Below are 22,006 nucleotides of genomic sequence, written 5' to 3'. Positions count from 1 at the left end.
CACCCCGAGTCCCAGCTGCCCTGTCCCCAGCTGGCTTCCCAGAAGAGGAGCAGCCTGCCTGAGCTGGGGCAAACTAGCAGCAGGAGGGGGTCTTGGGGCAGAGCATGAGCAGGGCCACGCAGGGATGTTTGGGGAGGCACAGCATTCCCCAGCCTATTATACACACCGCCCATGCAGGATGTCATTCATTCCAGGTAATCCAAAATCTCAGGCTAGTAAAGTCACGTGGCAGTAGCCCCAGGCAGCTTCACTTTGTTTGCAAGTCACATAGTCCTACAGGTTTTTGGCAGGGAAGAGTGCAGCTTTGCAGCCTGCTTAATGCATATGCTGTGTGTCTGCTCTGTTCCCCTTTGGATTTCACAGGGGAGAAGCACAATCATGAGGGTTTAAGGTTCATTAAAAACATAAGATTCCAAAAAGGAACTAACCAGGGAAGTTAAAACAAGGCTTAGAGGTCATATATGGAGCTTGGAAACAGCAACCTATTCCTATTCAGAACTACTAATATGAACTAACCTAGATCAACCAAAGAATCAGATATACTAATACCAGCCAACGTTCAAATCAGCTGGGCCAGTGGCTGTCAGCAGCAGGGCTGTCACCTCAGACCAAGTCAAGATCAGATTTGTACTCTCTGGCCTATGAATGGGTGGTGAATACGTACAGCTGGGGAACTAACTACTGCCTGCAGGGGTCAGTGGGGCCGTTGACTAATCCCTGATGTGGAGCAGCGTTTACCAGGATGCTGGGAGAGTAGCCTAGCCTCAGGAGATGTTAAGACAGGAGGTTCTACAAACTTGGCCTTTAAGAAGATGCCAATGATTTCAGCCGACAGCTCAGGCCAGTTGGTTTACTGGCAAGGGCAGCTCTTGGGCTAGGAATCCAAGGGTGTGTCTACACTTAAACTGTAGCAGCACCGCTGTAGCACTTCAGTGCAGACACTGCCTATGCCAACGGGAGGGGTTCTCCCCTTGGTTCTCCCCGAGAGGCTGCAGCCAGGTTCAGGAAAGAATTGTTCCATCGACCTAGCGTTGTCTACACAGGGGTTAGGTAGGCAGAGCTACATCTCCCAGAGGTGTTTTTCACATCCCTGAGAGACGTAGCCATGTCAGTGTAAGTGCCCAGTGTAGACAGCCCCAAGTCCTGCCTTGCCCCTTCATCAACGTGTTCCCTTGGTTAGGCACAGGCACTTTAGCTGCTCTTCAGAAGCACAAGGGACAGCTCTTCCTGCTCAGATACTCCCACTGAAGTGTTTTCCCACTTTGGGGGAGGGCTGGGGATGTGTGTGTGCAGCAGACGGTGATTTCACTCAGTCACCCTCCCTGCTACACAGACAGCTGCTTTACATGCAAACAAGGTGTGAATGGTGGAAGAGTAATTCCCAGAGTGGCTAGAGTTTGCCCTCTTCACCCCCATGAGTCAGGAAGAGGTGCTGGCACTAGCGCTCAGAAGGGGGGGGGGTTCACTGAGGGCTGCCCCACAGCCCCTAGCCAGCTCCTAATCTGTTCTGCGGAGGCAGCATAGCCAGGAATCAGTCTGATGAGCAGCTGACATCACTCCTGTGGCTAGAAGGAAGCATGTGGCACAATGCCGACCCTCTCCACAGGTCCGGGAGCCCCACATCCATCCCCATGGCCAGTACTTTTCACCCTCCTCTGTATCAAATTGGAGAATCCGCATGGGAAAGACTAAGGGTCTGTCTACACTGCAGTAGGACACCTGTGGCTGGCCCGCAGCAGCTGACTCAGGCTCATGGGGCTCAGGGTGCGGGACTGTAAAATTCACAGTGTAGAGACTGGGCTTAGGCAGAAGCCCAGGCTCTAGGACCCTCCCACCTCGCAGGGTCCTGGAGTCAGCCGTCACAGGCCAGCAGTGGTGTTTTACTGCAGCGTAGATGTACCCGACCTGTTCAGTCAGCTGCATGCACTGGGATCTGTATTTCACAAACACCCATGGTGCTACCCACTAACTTCCTGGGCACTAGCCAGGCCTGCACAGAGAGGAGAAGGCCTGCGGGTTCCAGTGAGCTCCCTTCCTGTGACGCTGATTCAATAGCTGGAATTTTCTAGCCAATCTTATCCGAATTAAGAGGTACAGAAACCCTAGATCTTATGCCAGTTTTAGCCAATATTGTGTGTGCCCCTGAATCTTGCCCTAGTCAGTCTGCGGAGCTCAGAGGGTCATTGCTTAACTCTGAAGGAAAGTGGAGAGGCTGTAATGTATGACAAGACCCACACCACAGGCCAGGAGTTTCAGGATTGGGGCCAGAGCCACCTGCCCAGCGCCACTGACATGCACCTTGCCATCCAGTTTCAGGCAGCTAGTTTTAGGGGTAGCTTGGCAGCATTCCTGGTAACAGGGGGCAGCTGCTCCTCTGGCACAGGCTGGGCTGGCGGTCTTGCAGACTTTGCTACATCCAGCCACGTAATTTGAGCCAGTCTTCTTCATCTGCAGGAAGGAGACAGACATTAGCAGTCTTGGGTGTTAGCAACCCTCTGGGTTCTTGCATTCATGTTAATGAGACCCACTCAAAGCCCCGGGCACATCCTCCTGGTTCAGAGGCAGAGGATGCACAGAGTCAGCTGCAGTGCCCATATCAAGACTCTAGCCGAGGCCCTTGTTGGAATCTGCAAGAGGTCAAGGACAAAGAGAACCACAGAGACTCAACTACTCCCTGCCCCAGGTATTTGTCCCAGGAAGTTGCTAACTCTGCTTTAGCTGCTCTGTGGATGAAGCCCTCCAGAGCTGTCAAAATGGCACAAGATCCACAAACATCTCTATGGTGAAAGTGCTATCAAGAGCCCAGCATTAGCTGTGAAATGGCAGCACAGATGGAGCTGAGACCTGGCCTGGAGCCCTTCAGTCCTGCTCCATTCACGGCTCTAGTTAAGAGACACAGCTCAGGGTGGTTAAAGAATTGACAAACAAATCCAGTACCTCACAGAAGTTGAATCCAACGATGCATTCAGCAGCAGACTTCTTGCCTTTGAAGCATCCATCTCCATTACAGGAGAAGGTTGTGCACACTTTCCCCTACAAGACAGCCAGGAAAGGCACCATGAATCACTCCAGAGAGCAGAGCTACCAGAACAAGGTCTGATGTTTAAGTCACTTTCCTTTTGCCTGGTTGTTATGAGACACTTGTGTGAGGAGCTAAAATTCACACAGGGAAAGCAAGAGGTCCCAGGGACCCCAGGATCAGCAGATTGCCCTCCAAGAGCCAGGTGGCTCTTGGGCAGTGGCTGGCATTGTACAGGTAGTTCCAGCAAGCCCAAATCTGCATTGACAAGACCATCTTTCAGAGGCCAGCAGTCACATTTTACAACATTCACTGACACCCCAAATACAAAAAGATCAAAGAAAAATCAACTCCCAACCCCCAAACATTGCAGAAAGCTTCACTAAAATTGCACCCTAGCTGGCAAATGCCAAACCCTCCTCTGCCTCCACCCTTGTGGAGGGGGCTCTGCAGGGTCCCACAGAGATAAGCGAACTCCCAGACATCATCTGGGAATCTCTTCCAAGAATCAGAGGACTGAGATGAAAGGGTCCTGTTATGGATCCCTCTAGTCAATCTCCCCAGGGGCTGATGCATGACAGTTCCCTACAGAACACGAGTCCACTGAGAGAGTGTGTGTGTGTGTTCTGCCCCTCCCTCAGACATGGTGTGTACGAGCTTTGGCCCCAGAGACGGATCCCAGGATAGCAGTCTCAGTATCTCCTCCCAGTGCCCCAGGACCTTCCTGCCGTTCACCACAGCACTGTGAATAGGACTCATCCTGCAACTAATATTCCAGGCTACTTGGATTGGCAGCACATGGAAGAGGAACATTTGGCTGGGCTTGTTACTGACCATATCCTTGCCTGGCTCTATACGAATCTCTTCCCTCTCACAGAGGCTACATATTAACCTTTGAGATCAGATAGCATGGGGAACATTTCATCCACCACTAAAAGGCAGCCATTTCTGGGGTGGAACACCACAGTTCAAGGCAACACTACTCAGCTTAGCATTCCCACTGGCAGCATGCCTACACAGTTCTGCTGTCTGGTCATGCTGGAAGGCAATACTTACATTTTTGGGAGGGGGCTTCATGGTGGTAGTTGTGGGAGCTGGAGTGGTGGTGGGTGGCAAGTCACCTGAAACAGACACGAAAGGAGACTGATGAGACAGGGCTATGCCCTCCTGCTGCTCTGCATTTCCATGTAGCCTTGGGACCCAGGGCTAGAATCCAGAACATGGCCAGAGACTGACACGCCCCAGTAGAAGCCGTTAGAGTTATTTTAACCTGGGGATTTCCATTAGGGCACTTCAATACGGGAGATGGGTATTCAGCAGCCTCATGCCAGACCATGAGCCACATCTGTTACTTCCCACCAATCCCTGCTCTGCCTACCAAAGCTCAGGTGTGTCTGGTGCCTAAGAACTGCCAGGCCAGGCCAGGCGTCCATCTAGCCCAGTATCTGGTCTGACAGCACCTTGGAGACAAGTTCAAGGAACCCCTACAATGGAAATCTGTGAAATGTCCCTTGTAGGCAGGTTAGTTCTTCCTCCGGTAAGAATTGTTCTCTATCCCAAGCCCTTCTATTTTTTGCCCCAGCTAATGGAACTGTGGATGTTTTCATCATCCAGGGAAGCATTTAATCCTTTGAGAAAAAGTCTTGTCACATCTTTGGACTCTGACATCTTGTGGCAGCAAGTTCCACAGGTTAGTCTGTGACCATTTGGCCACAAGTTTCACCTTGGCACAACGGCAGTGAGTGGTCTGAGGAGTGGCTGAGTGAGCCAGTCACACTCCTAATGGCAATCTGAACAGGTGGCTAAGTCCAGCTATGAGCCTGTGTGCCCCCCCAGGACCCAGCAGAGCAGAGTCACTCCCAGGGAGGAGACCTGGAATTCACCCAACTTGCTGGCCTGACTAGAAGGGAGAAGCAGCAAGTGCTGCACGATCCTGATAGTGGAAGAAGAGAGAACTAGTTTGTTCACCCCGTGGGATGGGATGAGGGAAATCAGGATACAGGGAGGCTCTTGAGGTGGCAAATGGGTGACTGTGATGCAGCTAGAGGAGGCAGTAGTAAGAGAAACTCCAAGTGCACGCAACTGAGCCACTAAGACAGCTCTGCCCACTCCATTAGGACTGCGTGACCTCTACAGCTGTGGGTATCAGACTCTCCTGCCAAGACATTGCAGGATGGCTTTTCCAGAGAAAGCATCATTAGAAAGCTACAGTGCTCCTAGGAATCTGGGGCCTGGCCTTCACCAGCGATCGTAATTCAGTTAGTTATCCTGCAAGAGGCTTCCTACCTAATCCCTCTGGCCAAACCAGAGCCATTGGGAATCCAACCCCCCACAAGCACCAGAGCTGGCTCCTGAGCCAGACTCTATGGCCTGGATGGCAGGCACCCATCACTGCTCCCCATGGCTTCCTTTGGAAGGGCTGGCTCTAGTTGCCTCTGCTGTTGTGTCTTGCCTCCAGAAAAACGTGTTGGATGGAGACTGCTGTCATGTAGGAACTTCAGCTACTCTACGGCCTCTGTGGGCTTCAGAGTCCCAGTGGGATAGATTCTGATCCCGCACCCCACACACAGAACCGAGCACTCAGGGTTAGCAGCATAGACTTTCATGAGAGCAGGACTGAGAGTCGGGCAGAGGGCCGGGGTTACAACATTCATCAGCCAAAGGGCAGGGGAAGAGGGTGAGAGTACAAAATAAACCCACTCCTCCACTCAAGTGGCAGGCACTCCAGGCCCACCCCCTCCATTCCAGCCCTACACCCTCTGCCTTAGAGAAATAAAAGCCACAATGCAGCAGGGCCCTATGGGAGAGACAACACACATCAGTCTCTGGCCACTGCCATAGAATGAACCCTTCTATTTGCTGCCGGGAAGCAAAGTCTCTTGCTCAGAGTGAGAAGCCCAGTGCGGCCGGGCTGTTCCCAGCAGGCTGGTTACCGTAGGCGGTGGCATTGAGTTGCAGGCACAGGGGCGAGCTGCAGCACTCCAGGATGCACTTGCTCATGCTCACGCTGCTGTTGGTCACACACATCTCAGTGCTGTTCCCTCTCCCACACTCACTGCTGCACTTGGCTGTGTAGTTTGTGTGGGTGAGACGATAGAGCTGCAGGGACAAGGGAAGAGCCAGAGCCATGTACTCGAGATGCTATCAGCCACACTCGGCCCACGCGCCCAGCACTGCATGAAAGGGGTGGTGGCTGGGGAGCCAAGGAGCTCATGGGGTGGGGTGGGCTCATCTCTGCACTCCCCCATGCCACTGAGAACAGCCTGAAAAACTGCACCAGGGACTGCTCTGGGCAGCCTGGAGCCTGGGGGAACCCTCAGAAGGGGGGACACCCCGATACAGCCGACAGATGGCTCTGACAGCAAGGAGCAATTGGCAAGCTCTAAGGCGAGCTAGTTCTATCCCGGGGAGCAGGGCATGAGAGATACCAGGCTGCTCCTGCGAGTGCTAAGCAAAGGCAAGTGTCAGAACATAGGAGACAGGATGGGGGGAAGGGGACGGACAAACCACAAACCAGGGTTAGGAGTGTGACAAAACTAGTCAGAGCAAGAATAAGTGACAGACTGTGCAAGAGGAGAGAACAAGAACAGGAGCTGGGCATGGGTTATGAGCCCTGGGGTTACCAGGCAATAGGCTGGAGAGGGAGGGAAATATTGTGACTCAGACTGCATCCTCCTCCCCCACCCCCAAAACACATCACAGCAACCCAGGACCTGGGAAGCTCCTGGTCTTTTTACGCTGCCACTTCTATGGCACCTGCCTGATCTCTCTCCCCTCGGGCAGGCAGAGCCAAGACATCAGCCAAGATGCTCTCCCACTGTCTAGGAGTGCTGCACCCGGGGTGTTGGTACGAGCCGGTCACTCATGCAAGGAGCAGCAGGTGTGACTGGCACAGTGCCCGAGCGGAGAACTCCCCTACCTCACAGTGAGACTCATTGTGGCAGGTCACGGTGTCATTGGCATAAGCTTTGTCCTGGTAGCATCTCTCTCCAGAGCACTGAAAACTCTGGCAGGTGAGCTGTGGAAAGAGCACACACACTCTGAGGGCACCTTTCTCGCTACTGACCTGCCACCTGCCCGACCCTTCCCATGCCAGCCCCATGCCGGCAATGCTCCCAGCAGCGCTCCCCTCAGCTGTCATTTGCTGCTGCCTTGCAGATCGCTCATTCTGCCTCCAGCAGTGTCTGCTCAGCTGCCCTCGGATGGACTCTGTGGTCTCATGCAGCACCAGAAAATCCACCTTTGGGGGAAGCCTTAATTATCAGCCACCCCGCAGGAGCCCCAGCCCTCCCAGCAGAGCTGCAGAGGAACTCTGCTCTTCTCTCGACTCCCCACTCACACCCCTCCTGCCTCTCTGGGCTCCTGGCAGAAACCCTGGACAGTGTTTGGCTAATGGCAGTTTCCTTACAGGTGTGTCTTCTGTCCCATTCGCAGAGTGGTTGGAGACCATAGATGTGCTGGAAATAGGGGAAGTCTCCAGAACAGAGGGGGTGATGACCGTAAACATGGCAGGAGTAGAGCTCAGTTCTGGAAGATATAAGGTTTCCGAATGATAAGTCATCAGGAGGGAAACGTATCTTGTGCTCATAACAAGTTGAGAGCTAGGTGTCCGGAGAAGCTGCAGCCCTCCCCTTGCATAGCACGCTGCCTGATGGGCTGTACAGAAATCGGCAGGGAAATCATGTGTGGGATATGGAAGGTACCAGAAGGGAAATACTCTAAACGTATCTGGGGAGCCAGAGACGATGTGTGGACAACACTCCACTGCATGACTACTAGCATCAGCGATGAATGTGTGGCTGATTTATAGCTCCTCCCTCACCGCTGGGACCTCCACTGAAGGGGTGAGCCTGGCCCCATAACCCTGCTTACCAGTGACGCTTTGCCTAAGGAAAAGTCTTTCCTAGAATTAGATCTGCCGCAGAAGGGAACAGGCTAGTAGCTGGGGAGGCAGGTTAAACCTGGGGTTCCTGGAGCTCTAGCAGCTGCAGCACAGCTGCAGGGAGAGAAGAGCTCGGCACACGAGTTAGAAACACTGAGATTTTTCCTGTGTGTGGTTTCCCTTGTGCCCCCACCACAGACAACTCGGACAGGGTGGGTCAAGTGTCCAAACAAAACCTGTTGCTGTTGCCATCTTTAACGCAGTTTCCCCAAAAGGAGCCTAGAGTTGTCCCCATTGGCCAGTCTGCACCTCACCTGCTGATGCAACAGGATTCCAAGAGCTAAAATGCAAAGTCAAAATGCAGAGCAGGAGGAACCCTGGAACAGAGAGAGGAGATTGTACAGTGCTGAGCTTGTAACACCTGCTGCCAGAGTTACCCTGCCGCTGAATATGCTGCATTAAGGAAGTGTCAACATTCTGACTCTTGGGCTCCAAGGCCAAGACATTTTGAGTCATCAGCTTTAAAAGTCCTGGCAGAATAGGGTGTCTGGGAGGCACAGCGCTCACCTCTCTCCCACCCAGAGGAGTTTGCACAGCCCTGTGCATGGGGAGGGGGGGGTCGTCACCCTGTTGAGTCAGTGGGCACAGCCTGTGAGCAGGAAATGCTGCAGGAACCTGAGCATGCTCTGGAGACAGCAGCTTTACCTAGAGAGCCATACTCCCTCCTCTGGCACAAACCCGTTAGAACTGACTGTCCTTGGACTGCTCTCTTCCCAATTCACTATTTTTGCTCATTAAGAAGACTGATTAATCACTTGTCAAGGCAGCATGAAGGGCACCCAGAATCCAGGACTAACACCTCCAGGATAGCCCCAATCCCAGACAAATGCCTGTGGAGGGCAGAGGGAGCGTGTCGCAGACACAGAACAGTAATGCTGTATTCACTGCTCAGGGGATGGGGTGAGCTATAGGCATCGCACAGTTTACAGGAAACGTCACCAAGGCAGCAGCATCTGCTTCTGGTAACTTAGCAGGATGCAGCCCTGAGCCCTGTGCCGTCAATTCCCAGCAGGAGTGCACTGTGCATGGGTTGTGACACTGCCTGGGGCATGCCAGTGCAGGCCAGGGGAGTGAATACCCTGCCATTCCTCATGCAACACAAGCGACACAGCCATTGTCTAGAACTGTAAGGGCCCAGGTGAGCCAGGAGAGGATATTATTTGTGGGCCCTTTGAGAGGCCAGAGGAAGCAGCTCTCACCAGCCTGGGCACTGCCAGGAGAGCAGAGGTACCAGCATGGCAGATCATCACAAAGCTTCAGCCCAGCAGAAGACCTCTCGTCGCACTGCTGAGTTACCAGGGCAAGTGGCGAAGCTGCCTGGTCCAGTGATGCAGAGTGCCCTGGTAGCAGAGCCTCTCCCACAGCACTGGGGGAGCTGCCCACTGTCTCTGAGACCCCGGCAGTCGCCACGCCACTAACAGCTGCTCCCTCCACAGCGCGTCAGTGAGGCTCACACCAGCACGTCCACCCGGTCACACTAGACAGTGCACGTGGCGGCCGTGTGTGGGGCACACACTGTAACAGAGTGCAGGAACCGCAGACTGAGACTAGCTTAAATCACATGGCCAGAGGCTTTGTGCAATGCCTGGGCTGCTGACCACACTGAGGCATTGCTCTGGGACACGGCTAGAGCCATCTCCGTGGTACATGAGCCCTGGGTTTTCAACTCTCCCCTAAGAACCCCCTCTTGGAGGCAACTCAGCTTCTACGCTGCCTTATTCCTCCCATTCGCACTGTGTGGCACATGCCCTGTGGCGAGACTGGGTTTCGTTCATGAGTGGTTCCAGCACCAGCTACCCAGCAGCCAAAGCAGCCTGGAGGCAGATGTCTGAGGGGGCGGGGCAGGAACATTTTGTCATTTAGCAGGTTTGCTTTTAACAGGCTGGAATTTGCTCCTGAAATGAAGTCACTTACCTCGGCCTGGAGCGATCCGGCATTCCCCACCTGCCATCTTCAGCCTGGGAGGCGCTCACACCAGCAGAACCCTGGGGGCGGGGAGGGAAGACAGAGTAAGAGCCGCATCTCACTGCCATGGGACCCAGGTGTGAACATAGACTCCAGCCTGCACCCATGATACAAACTGCTCCGTGCTGACCTGGCTGCAGCTCCCTGTGAGCCATAATGCTCCAAGGCCAGCGGGATTCAGGTTTATACTTTCCCAAGAGGGCAATTCAGAGCATCTCAAGATCTTGTCAATTTCAGTAACTCTCCATGGCTGGCCATGGCCCTTCCCCAGGTCGTGTGTTTAAAACACCAAGGAACTGGGCCAGTGAAGCACAGGTCTGAGCTCTCAGTTGTCTGTGGTCAGCTGTCCTCATGAGCCTCACTATCTCCAGAGTCCAGCACCTCCTGCCCCACCACTCGCCAGAGCATCATGTGGAAAACCCAGCTCTCCTTTGACATTACACTCCTAGCCCTTGTGACTGAGCCTGCCCCACCTGGCGGGTGCATCATACAGCCCAGTGACACCTGTCAGGGGCCGCGTTCCAGGTTAACAGCCTCCCTATCTCAATCGACTTTGCCTCTGAGCCAAACGACATGCCAGTGTCAGCACAGGGCATTTTTTCATGGCATCATTTCGCTGACCCTCCAGCTAGCTCACTGTCTTAAACTGTCTCCCAGTCTGCCACAGCGCCCAGCCTGGGCCAGCAGCCAAAACCCCCCATCCCCTCCAGCAGGTCCACACTGAGTCTCACGTCTGCAGCATGCTGAAGACAGACGTAGGAGCACAAGTTTAACATCAGGCTAACGCCGCAAGAAGGCCTAAGCCAAACGGGCAGCAGCTGATCTCATTCAGAAAGAGCTTCCTGTTCCCACCAGCCCTGCCACGGCTGTCCTCTCCAGGCTGCTGCACTGAACGGGGGCTGGAGCCAAGGGGCTTTGTTGCTCAGTGTTGATTATGTGGCACCTGTGGCTACACCCAGGTATTTGCAGCTGGAAGTGGGGTCAGCGCCTCCCTGAGTGTTGCAGCTCCACCCAGGGAGCAGAGCAGAAGCTCCTGGCCTGCAGGGGGTGCTGGAGAGACAGCTGGCAGGACAGCCCTGCAGCACCTTCCCACCTGGGCTCAGGTTCCAAAGAGAAGTGCCCATTGCCGGCCGCTCTGCTCCATGTCCCCAGGAGCCAGCACAGAACTGCTCCTGCAGCCCAGCTCAGCAGAGAGCTTGAGAAGGGCCAGCTTTGCCCTGATCACAACCCGAGTTCTGGATTTAACTACACAGAGGTGCTACCGGGGGGACAATTCGGGGGCTGCAGGCTGGTCAGACAGGCAAGTCAATGAGGCTTTAGCAACACTGGAGAGCTCCCCATGGCAGTAACTACCAAAGAGGCAGAGCCCTGGCCCTGGGGTATCTATCAGAGATAAATAAGACCCACCCATAAGAGGGTTACATATGGTCACAACTCACAGTGCTGACTAGTTGTGAGAGTCACCCCAGGGAACAAAAGAAAAACTGTGCGACTAGCAGAGCTAACCATGGTTAAGCCAGGCCATGTCCACACTACAGCCACACCGCACTGCCAGGGCACTGCAGCCAGGCCGCTGACAGCAATCGGGGTTTTCTGCAATGCTGTTGCTGTAATCCATCCTGCTGAGTGATGGCAGCTGGGTCAACAGTAGCACCCTTCTGTGGACCTAGGTGCATCGACACCGAGGGTTAGGTCTGCATGGCTGTGGCTCTCAGGGGTGTGATTTTCACCCCTCTGAGTGCTGTAGCTATGTTAAGCTAACTTTTTGGTGTCAGCCTAGAATGGCGGAGGCCAGTGCTCACTGTTCACCAGTATACACACAAGAACGCCTCAGACATGGGCAGGTAGCAGACAGGAATCAGAATTCAGCCAGAGACCCAGGAGGCCTCAGACTCATCACTAGCTATTCTCCAAGGTGCACTTTCAACCAGCCCCTCAAACCCCAGAGCTCCCCAGCCTCCCTGGACGATTCTGGCACGGCTCACGCTGTGAGTTCTGCCCTTTCTTCATTTCACCAGACATTTAGTCCAGCTTCCCAATCAGCCCTCCTGGGGGGCACAAGTCCCCCACTGCCACACCAGAGAGGCATCTCTCCCTTTCACAGGGGCTCTAACTTGATCCTGTTTGACAGAGGTATTCCCAGAAACACCCAGGAGACTAAGCAAGAACAGGCAGCTCAACTCAGTTCCCCCGGCTCCCCTTCACCCTCGCCCCAGCTCTGCACCCAGCCATCCAGCTCATCTCTCCCTTTGCTGAGCCTGGAAACGTCTTAATTCCGCTTCCCCAGTGGGCTCAAGCTGTTGGCGCCTAATGGAGCCCAGGCCTGGGTCTCTGCCCCCACCTGTGCCTGCTGGTGCAGCTCCCATCTCTCACGCTGCTGCTCCCGCTTCACCCAGGGACCCTCGTCACCCTCACTGGTTCCTGAGCCGAGGGGCAGAACTGCAAGAAATGCCCCTGCCACCACCCTGCTCAGCGCAGCAACAGGGGCCCTTCCAGTCACCGTGGCAGCCACAGCAAGTCAACAAGAGCAGAAACGGGCCTCAGGGAGCAGGACTCCGCGGACGCCTCCATGGAGGCCGACGGTCAGAGAATCTGCCCACTTCCCAGAGCTCCCCTCAGGGCCTGAGCTTCCGCGGCCTTGCGGCACTATGTTAATCCAAGCAGAGCGCTGCATGGGCAAGGGGCACTGGTCCCAGAGAGAACCGCACGGCCCTGCTACAGGCTATGGCTGCCTCCAAGCCAGCGGGACAGTCCTGCCTGGGGCCTGCAAGGCATCTCCAGCCAGGTCAGGCCAAGCCCTTCCTCACTCACAGCCACCACCTCCTCCCCACTTCCCTCAGGCTCGGCAGAGGTCGGGGGCTCCCTATCAGGAACGTGCACTGAGGCGGCCTATGCCGAGTTCTCTTCTTGTGCGGCCAGTGGGGCTTCTCGATCTCTGGGCTAACGACTCAGCCCCTTCCCCCCTACTAACACCAGCAGTAGGACATTCCTGGACACTGTCGTCCAGCAACAGAGCCACGCTTTGCTTTTAACCTCAGAGGCTGCCTGGGCTACATGGATGAAGAGCAGGAGTTGGGATTAGATCCTGGGGTGTCTCAGTGCAGATTCTTGTCCTCTGTAACACTGCAGCTGGGGGAGTGGCACAGTGCATTGTGCAAATCCAGGGGGCTGGGGTATTGTATTGGACATTTAGGAATGTGGTGATGGCAGAGATTGTTCAGATAAGCAATGTGAGGGCCTAGCAGACGCAGCACTGGGAAGGATGCAGGCTCAGGCCTGGAGTCTCACCTCAAACCTGGCACAAGCAATATTTTATTTCCCGTAAGGCTCCCCAAACTCATCAAGGCTGCCAGGGCAAGCAGCCAGCAGCATCGTCCAGGGGCTCCAAATGAAGTAAACACACATGGGATCCCCCGTGCAGCTCGGTTGATATAGTGACATTGTTTTTGCCTGAGTCTCACAGGTAATTCGTAAAGCTGCAAACAGACCCAGTGAGTGGCAACGCCTATGGGTTACTATGCTGATAGGCATCGGGCAGCAATTAGCTTCTGCTATTCAAAATAAAGATGTGAACAGCTGGGAAAGAGGGGCCTCTTTCCCAGGAATGAGTGAGCCTGTAACTATGATGCTAAGGGCTCCCACACAGGAAAGGAGGGGGCTGGTGATCCTGCACTCCTCACTCAGCTCAACCCTCTGAACCCTGTATTAGGGAAACATCCATCACATTTCTCCTTGGGCAGGGACGAATCCTTGTAGAGTAAGTACTGGAGAGTGCAACGATCTCATCTTTACCCAGTTGCCTTTATGAAGAACAACCCCAGGGTTGCTAAGAACTCTCCCTAGAGGAATCACTTCACTCATCTTTAAAGTGCAACCAGCTCTGAGACACATTTCACAGCAAATAGCAGCACAAGAGTCCAGGGCAGCAAGGGAAGACAAGTCCCTCCCTCATCCACGTAAAACTGCCGCAGAGGGGAGTTACGTGAACAGCATGTAATTACCCGGCCTGCAGTTTGCCAGGACACTGGGACTTACACACCCCAGCTCCTACGAGAAGTTCCAGTGAGCTAGAAGACAGGATGGGGTAGATCTTGCCATTTGTTACAGCACCAGTTGAGTTATGGAATACACTGGACTTGCATCTGGGTTCCCTTCCCTTCCCTATGAATCAATAGAATCCGCAGCATCACTCTCCCCCTCTCTCTTGAAGAGCTTACTTGACTTTTCACCTTTCTCCAATTGCCAAAGCCGCTTTCCTGGTGGATGGGCTGATGGGAGGTCTTGTGCTGTGCAAAGCAGACAGGAGTGAGCGTAACCACCTCTGAGCACACACTCATCTCTGACACAGCAGCTTCATCTTTCACTAGTCCGCAAACCTGATTTAAAGCTCCTGTGACTGACCCTTGGGCCCCAGCTTTAGGACATCAGTAAAATATCAGCTATCTATCAAACCAAGAGCCAGAAGCTCTGTGCTGGCCACAAGGGGCCATGGCCCCAGTTTACTTCTCATCTGAAAGTCGGCCCTACGCCCAGCTCATTAAACCTGCTAGGTCCCATTCTGGCCCTTCCCCTTTTGTTACCCCATTGAAAGCCCCTCCCGGAGATAACAACCATGCTGAATTCATTAGGTAGCAGCGCTAGCCCCAGAGGCTAAGGGAACCCGGGCACAGGCAGGCCATGGCAGGCTGGATTTAGCTCCGCTCACTGGCTGACATTCCCACTTGCCCCGTGCAGAAGGCTCAGGTGGGATGTCAGGGGCACACAGGCCTTTGCCAGGCCCCTGCACATGGTGATTTTTACTTTAAATGGACATGGGAAAATACTAGCAAGAAAAATGCCTATTTCCAAAAACACCCCTCCTGGCCCCTTGTGGTTTAGCAAAGAGCAGCACATGGGCCTAATCGTTCTGGGGCATAACTGATGTGGAACATTCACAGCTAAAACAGCCTCCACTGACAGAGGGAAATGCGTCGGATTGTAGAGAGCTGAACTGTGCTGCCGAAACTGGAGAACATTGGACTGACCCCAGGGTAAATGGCCACATCCCTCCTGCAGTCCTTTTCTCAGCGACAGGCATAAAGAGAAGCTGTCTCCTACCCCCTGGCATGCCCAAGCCGTACATTTTCATGACAAAGACTTTAATAGTGCGACCCTGGCTAGCTCTGGATACAGGTTGCTCATCAGTGAAGCAGTTTTGGAGCGACACAGCCAGCTCAGCTGGCCCAATCCACCATGACACAGCCAGATACCAGATCGAGCGACCATCACTCAGATCCAGCAAGGCAGAGACACTGGAGCCAGTGCAGTGGATCAGTGAGGCGAGACAGGCCCACTGCTCTGATGAAGGATAGCAGCGCTTGTGGCCAGAACTGGTTTATTATTGGGAGATGCTGAAGCAGATTCCCAGCACCGTCACTCGGTGCATTCTGGGGAACGGGGGCCCCCCTCAAACAGCCCTTCAGGGGTCACCTTAGAACAAGTCCAGATGCTCCCACCAGGTCTGTGTGTGGAACAAACCCATCACCCTCCTACTGCCAGCTCGCTCCTTGGAGCACACCTGGAGCCCCGGCTGGTCCTACGGGGAGCGGGAGGGGTTGGGGTTCCTCACACTGATTGCAGGGAGCCTAGCACGAGATTTTCTACTGAAAATTATTTATTTATTTTTTACAAGTCTTGCTGGTTGCCTCCGTCCCTGCCTCCACTCACAGCAGGCAGAGGTCACCCCCAGCTTCTAGGGAACCAGGCAAGCCTGTTGCCACCAGTTACGATTTTATCAGGAGTCTGGCTGTATTTGGTGTTTCTCATAAACCCCCAGCTCCTGAAGTCCAGCGATTACAGGAGGATCTCAGCTTTCATGTACAGTAAATTTCTAGCCCTCCCACCTGTGAAAGAAGCTGAAGCTGTGAATCCTACAGGCTCAAAGACAAGACAGAAATAAAAAGAACCCAATTTTTTAAAAAGCTCTTGATTTTGAGGGCCTGGCTCATCCTTTTTGAGCAGCGAGGGTTGGCAGAACTGCCTCAGGGTAGTCAGAGTCATGCACTCCAGCTAGCCCTGACTGCAGCCACTTGTCCAGTATGAATGAGATGAGGTTCCCCTTCCTACCCCGTCCTCAGCCTTCGAAACAAGGCAGAACCCAAGTAGCTCTTGCATCTGGGCCAGGGCAGCAGACCTGGGCCATTCCAGGGTGGAGGCTGGAGCTCACTTCAGGAGGAGAGCAGGGAGAGATCAGATTAACTTTTCTGAAGGAACAGAGCAGGCTAGAAATCAGCTCTGGGCTCATGCTGAGCCGAGCTCTGTTAGGATCAGCATCAGTCAAAGTCCTGGGGCCACGGCAATGCACCCAGAGGATCTCTGGCACTCTGGGGCTCCATGGTGAGCTCCAGTGGGGAAGCCTGGTGGGGTTTTGATAGCTTTGGTCCCTGCTTCCCCATAGGCTCTTACCGAAAGACCAGCCACCCCTGAATAACGCACAGAGGTGCTGGAAGTCTCCTTCCTCACAGCCACACCTGGCTCCAGGAGAGATTACAATGAGTAAGGGTCAGGTCCAACCACCCAAGAAAGGGGGCTTCCCCCCAAGGCAGGGCAGGGGAAGGTCAGCCCATTGCATCAACTCACCCTGCCTGTCTGCTCTCCGCAGTTGTGATCGCCCTGCAGGGAGCCGGAGTGGGGAGCAGGGTGCCTGTGCTCGGCACTAATTACTGCCTGAGATGCATGTAGCACAGGTGCTTCACTCTGGTGCCTGCCAAGCAGCCCCACCTCCCCGCCCAGAAAGAGTGGCTCAAACCATTAGCCAGTGAGAGGTGTTTGTTACCTGCTGCTCCCAGGGATGAAGAAGGCTGCAGGGTCCAGGGGCAGGAGACGGGCACAGCTCTGGGCTGCATTAACCAGAGAGAAAGGAGTTTTCTGAATGTGGACATGGTGCATGAGCCAACCTGTGTGACAGCAAAATTCCTGAGGGGCTGCAGATGGGGAAGAGTCAGGGCAGCACAGCCAGTGAGTGAGTTCTATCTCCCTCCATCCTATGGGCCCAGCAGTCAACAGGAGAGCGAGGGAGGCAGGGCAGGTTCCACATCCACTTCATGGGTCCCTACATAGACAGCTTTACTTCCCTGCCAACAGCAGCATGTGCATTCTGAGCACAGTAACGGGCACTACGGGATCCACCCTGCCGCACGGGCAGAGCATGGCACAGGAAGAGTGGCCAGTTTGTTATCTCATTACGCCACCACTTTTCCTGCCTCCAACTCCATCCCCCCTCCACAGAATCAGAGGGAACAAGACGGGGGCTACGAAGAACACAACTCGGCCAAATGGAGCACGTCTCCATATGAGGCAAAGACACGGCTGGGCAGGCAAGCTGGCTCCCAACCCCCCACACTCAGTGCCAAGGCCAGGCAACCTGCCCTGGAAAACAGCCAGCCCCTCTTCCAGCGCCTACACAGATTATTACAGCCTCACGTGGCCTGTAACAAGCAATCTTCTCACCCAGCTCCACCCTCTCCGTTAGGGACAGGCCAGTCACATGGACAACTCCTCATGGCAGCACTTCAAGTTCCGTTCACTTGGGAATCTACTGTCAGATCACCCACGGAACTGGGGAGTCCTCCACACCTGCCAGGGGGCTGAAGGGACAGATTCAGCTTCCTTGTGCACTCAGCCCAGAGCAAAGAGGGCTAGTAAGAGGCACCTACCCCACCATGATGCTAGGATTTAGGGCGGACAGACAGACAGACATTAGGCCCTGCTCCGAAGAGCTCGCCCTCTGACCCACAGCCAGGGAGGAACCAGACCCACAGGCTCACTCACATCCAGTTGCATGTTCTCTCAGAGGACACAGTGCAAAGGAGCTAATAGGCAGCCCCTAGGGCTTAGCAGGTGCCATTCTCCCAAGGCAGGTTCTAGAGTGGGGCTGGGGACTTCTCATTCAAGGAGAAGTAGTGGTGGCCCCAGCTGGCTCTCCCCACTTCCACCTGCTGCCCAGCGCACTGAGCTCTCCAGGGCTCGTACAATATAAAAATGGCCACACTGGGTCAGACCAATGGTCTATCTATCCCAGTATCCTGTCTTCCAACAGGGGCCTCTGCCAGATGCTTCAGAGGGAATGAACAGAAGAGGGCAATTACCGAGCAATCCATCCCCAGTCCCCAAATCCCAGTTTCTGGCAGTCGGAGGCTAAGACACAATGGAGCACGGCTGCATTTCTCATAAAACCCAGAAGTCTAAGTATGGAGACCAAGTGCCATTATCAGGGGCAGCCCCTAGGGACACCACCCACATATGCTGCTGAATGTAACGATCAGCAGAGAGGGGAGCAGTGGGAACAATTTTGTGGCTCTCTGCTCATAGCAACTGCCTGATCAGCTGATCCTTTTTCACCAGTTCCCAGCCAGCTCCAGCCTTTGTACACTCTGCCAGGGCAAAAGAGGTTGTCCTGACAACCATTAATCACTGTCCTAGGTGCACATGCTATTAGGTTACCTGTTCCCTACTCTGGAGTGGAGGGGATGGACGCAGATGAGCCCTATTGTTTTAATCCCAGGCACTTTGGGGAATGGGAAGGTCTTTGCTGCAGTAGCTTGAGACATCCCATGGGGCAGCTGTTCCTAGTACTCTGAGCCTGTGAGATTTCGGACCCAGATTCTTTCAGCTGCTTGGCACAATGGTTCTGCGGCCAGCCCAGGCACGAGCAGGCTCGGCTGCAGCGCTGAAGGCTAGGGACGGACGAAGGAGCGGTGCAGGAGAGCTCACAGGAGGTAGGGCTCAAGCCCACATGATGCAGGGCTGCCCTGTCCCTGATCACAGATAGTTACTGCGAGTCCGGAACAGAGCTAGGATTAGAATTTGTGACCCAGCTCTGCGCTCAGCCTCCATCCCCTCACTGGGATTGCAATGACGTTGTGTGCGCTACCAAGGGGCGCTTAGCTAAAGCTGGTATTTTCCTCTGCTCTTGGCATGACATGTGGGGCTTTCCCCGCTGGATACAAACCTCGCGCTGTTATCCAGGGCTCTGCTGCTTTGACATTAAGGGACTGCAGCGAAGTCCACACAGGGACTGCTCCCTCACCTGCTCCAGCCTGCCCCCCCATCGGAAACTGCCTTTGTGTCAGCACAGCTACTGCTGGGATCTGAGCACAGGGGCAGGCTGGTGCCTCTTCCCTAGCTCATCTGCAGCCATCTCCAATGCCTGCCCACCCCAACATGGGAGGCCACCTTCACAGTAGATTTCACCTCCGTTCAGGGCCAGGAACAGGGCTGGAGTAATTACAGTAATCAGCCTGCCCAGCCAGACCCAATTAGCCTTGATTACTCACTCCCTTTCTTCCCAGACCTGATCACCCCAAGGAGCTCTGGCCACTGGGATTTTAACGGAGCAAAATGAGCCAAACAAACGTGCCTGGCAGGCAGAGGAGCCCAAGGGAAACCCTGTACTTGTTGCAGGTGTAGAATCCAAGCCCCAGCTGCCTGTCTCAGGACAGCATCACTTCCACCTCCTAGGAACATGCTCTCTAGTGATTCTCCATAGTTCTGCCTCACCTGTGAGCACTGGGCAGCAGCTAATCACTGGTACAGTCATGCTCTGCACTTCCCCCAAGGCATCTTGTGTCACGAAGCTGGGGGCAGAATCACAGTGGCTGGAGAAGGGCTGAGGGTTCGGCTCTCTGGAACAGCAGCAGCCCATGTCCTGGCATTTCCTGATGGAGACACCCCTACAGGGAGACTCTTTCCCCCCCTCCCCCAAAGTATGAACTTTCCCTGTTTCTGTCACATACTGATCCAGCCCATCAGGCTAGGCAGTGCCAAATTGAGTGTGACCCTCCACTCTAGCCATGTTCCCTGTAATCCAAAATGGGTTGGGTCCTTTCCATCCATTCATCTGCTGGGAGGTGACAGAGCAGCTTGGTGTGAAGCCTGTTTCTCTTAAGCACAGTATGTGACTAGTCTCCCTGTTTCAATGGAAAGCAACACAGGCAGGGGCAGCTGCACACACTGTGGCATCAGAGAGGAAGGCCAGTGGTGCCAGTTTTGTTTCTATTGGCAGCACATCATTCCATATTAAACACACAGATATTAAGGGTTCCTGTTTAGGGATCAATACTGGATGTATCTTAAGAGGGGTTAGCACCCGAGATTAGGGAATTACTCCATTCAACCATGGTCCAAACAACCTGAAAGTTGAGTTGTGCGTATTCACTGCATGAGATCCATAGTGCATCTCACTGGCTTAACCACACTCCTCCTGTAGTTTCCAAGTTTCCTCCAGGACAGACTCCTTTTCCCCTGGTAACTGAGGGGTTTTGCTCAGACCTGCTCCAAAGCCTGCTGAACAGCCTGACCTTTCCCCAAATACAAGAGCTTTAGAATGGATGGCGAAGCTTGAGCACTCACTGAGAGCAGCTTTCAAACTACGTTCTCGCGCAAGGGTTTGAGATCTGTACTGTGCTGTTACATCATCTAGCAGCTAGATTCTAGCCAAGTACCAGAGCAAGCCAAACCACACATGCAGCCAATCAACAGCAGGAATTTCAAACACAGGCCAGCTGTTCACATAGGGGAGAAAGTCACAAGCTTCTGCAGGAAATTCTCAAATCAATTTGAGAATTCTGGCCAGTCCATAAACAGAGTGATGAAATTGCACAAGTTACATGCTAGAGACGACTGGCCTGGATCAGCTTCCAAGACTGTGGCTGGGGTGCCCTCTGCTGAATAATTCTGCAAAAGCTTGCTGGGACTCGCTAAACTGACACTGTCTGGCAGACTGCATATTTGGATAATGATGCCACTTTGCCAGAGAAACTGCAGAGCCGACTGTCACAGTTCAGGGCCACAGCACCTGAAGTACTTCCCTGCTGTGTTCCAGCAAAGGCACCCGCTCTTGGCTTCCAGCTCCCCAGTGCTTGCCTCTCCTAGATGGAAATCCATGACTCTCCCTTCTGACTGGGGTATTTCCAGGCAGCACCATTCCCTGGCCTTCACTGGGTTACCCCATCAAAGACAGTCCATCCAAACAGACCTGCCTGCTCTCTCTTCAGAGACAGCTAACAGTGCAATTGGTACATTACAAGCACCACCAAGGTTTCTCTATGCAAGCCTACTGTACTCCTAAGCAATACAGAGAAACAATAAAAACAGTGAAAGAACCCACACATATTCAAATAAGCTTACCAGGAGACCTCCATCCCCAAATCCTAATATGGATTCTGGCAGGAGCAGTCTTCCTTTGAACCCTAACACAGGGAATTCTTTGTGTTCACAGCCTCAGCTCAGAACAAGCACACTCATAACACGTTCAGTTGGCCCTTTATACAGATCTGGAAACTCCAGACCAAAGACCCCTGTAACAGGTAATTAGCATACAATGAATCCTTCTCCCTAGGCCTCATCTTAAAAGGGTTGCCTTGGAGGAGAGACTGTGCATTTCCCTCACGAAAGGTACTTCCTAGGAAATCCACGTCACATATATTGTGCCCAAAGACCTCTGAACGTCCCAATCCCTTCCAGTGAGGATATTAGTCTCCTCTCCCTTCGAAAGAAGTCCCCACCAATCTCACAATCACACATAATATTTGCATTTACAATACAACGTCCCCCAAAGGTACTAACCCTAAGTAGGGTTTAACGTCATTCAATAGAGTTCGTTTGGGATGTTGTCAGCCTGTCATACTGACACCCACCTTCGCTCTCTGGGAATGGAACAAGAAATTGAGCTTAGTTTAGGACATTCTATTGGGTCTTCCTCATTTCAATCTGCCACCATACTCTCAAACAGCAACCACCCAACAAAAACACACCACTAGCCCCCAAGCAAAACCCTATGTAGAGGTTCAGGCATAGGGTTAGCCATACTGAAAATGGAGTTTATCAAGCAGGGACCTGATGCAAGCAGCTTTATCAGGGAGAGACAATGCCCCCCTTGCATCCTTTGCTTGTTGCAGGTGTAGAATCCAAGCCCCAGCTGCCTGTCTCAGGACAGAAGCACTCCCACCTCCTAGGAACAGAATTGTTCCCAGGGCTAGATGAGAGATTTCTTTTTTATTCTCATGGACATACACTGTGTGACACAAACACTCGACCACCAA

The 22,006-nt window shown here is 53.7% G+C and overlaps 1 protein-coding gene across 3 annotated transcripts; it reads right to left on the bottom strand.

Annotated features, from left to right (window-relative positions):
- Positions 1 to 1,329: 1,329 nt before the first annotated feature.
- Positions 1,330 to 21,660, bottom strand: LOC127039027 (uncharacterized). 3 transcript variants are annotated; one of them, XM_050932135.1, is made up of 9 exons: positions 21,531 to 21,660; positions 9,876 to 9,946; positions 8,216 to 8,278; positions 7,428 to 7,546; positions 6,939 to 7,037; positions 5,953 to 6,118; positions 4,076 to 4,140; positions 2,938 to 3,033; positions 1,330 to 2,448 (listed from the first exon to the last, which is right to left on the bottom strand). In XM_050932135.1, the coding sequence occupies exons 2-9, from the start codon at positions 9,910 to 9,912 to the stop codon at positions 2,188 to 2,190; spliced, it is 906 nt and encodes a 301-aa protein (XP_050788092.1). In that variant the 5' UTR covers positions 9,913 to 9,946; positions 21,531 to 21,660; the 3' UTR covers positions 1,330 to 2,187. The 3 variants fall into 3 exon arrangements, with proteins under 3 accessions (XP_050788092.1, XP_050788091.1, XP_050788093.1); XM_050932134.1 differs by lacking the exon at positions 21,531 to 21,660 and adding an exon at positions 10,400 to 10,728; XM_050932136.1 differs by lacking the exons at positions 8,216 to 8,278; positions 21,531 to 21,660 and having other exon boundaries at positions 9,876 to 10,728.
- Positions 21,661 to 22,006: the final 346 nt, after the last annotated feature.

This window comes from Gopherus flavomarginatus, chromosome 22, assembly GCF_025201925.1.
Source record: "Gopherus flavomarginatus isolate rGopFla2 chromosome 22, rGopFla2.mat.asm, whole genome shotgun sequence".
In the NCBI taxonomy this organism is placed as follows: domain Eukaryota; kingdom Metazoa; phylum Chordata; order Testudines; family Testudinidae; genus Gopherus; species Gopherus flavomarginatus.
This window is presented reverse-complemented; position numbering and strand designations above follow the sequence as displayed.

Bases quoted from the DNA above. Each gene is read 5' to 3' on its own strand.
- LOC127039027 (XM_050932135.1), bottom strand. From the start codon at position 9,912: ATGGCAGGTGGGGAATGCCGGATCGCTCCAGGCCGAG. The intron at 4,141-5,952 runs GTAACCAGCCTG...TGTCTGTTTCAG, and splicing joins ACTCAATGCCACCGCCTACG to GTGACTTGCCACCCACCACC. The intron at 3,034-4,075 runs GTAAGTATTGCC...GCTGTCTTGTAG, and splicing joins TGAAGCCCCCTCCCAAAAAT to GGGAAAGTGTGCACAACCTT.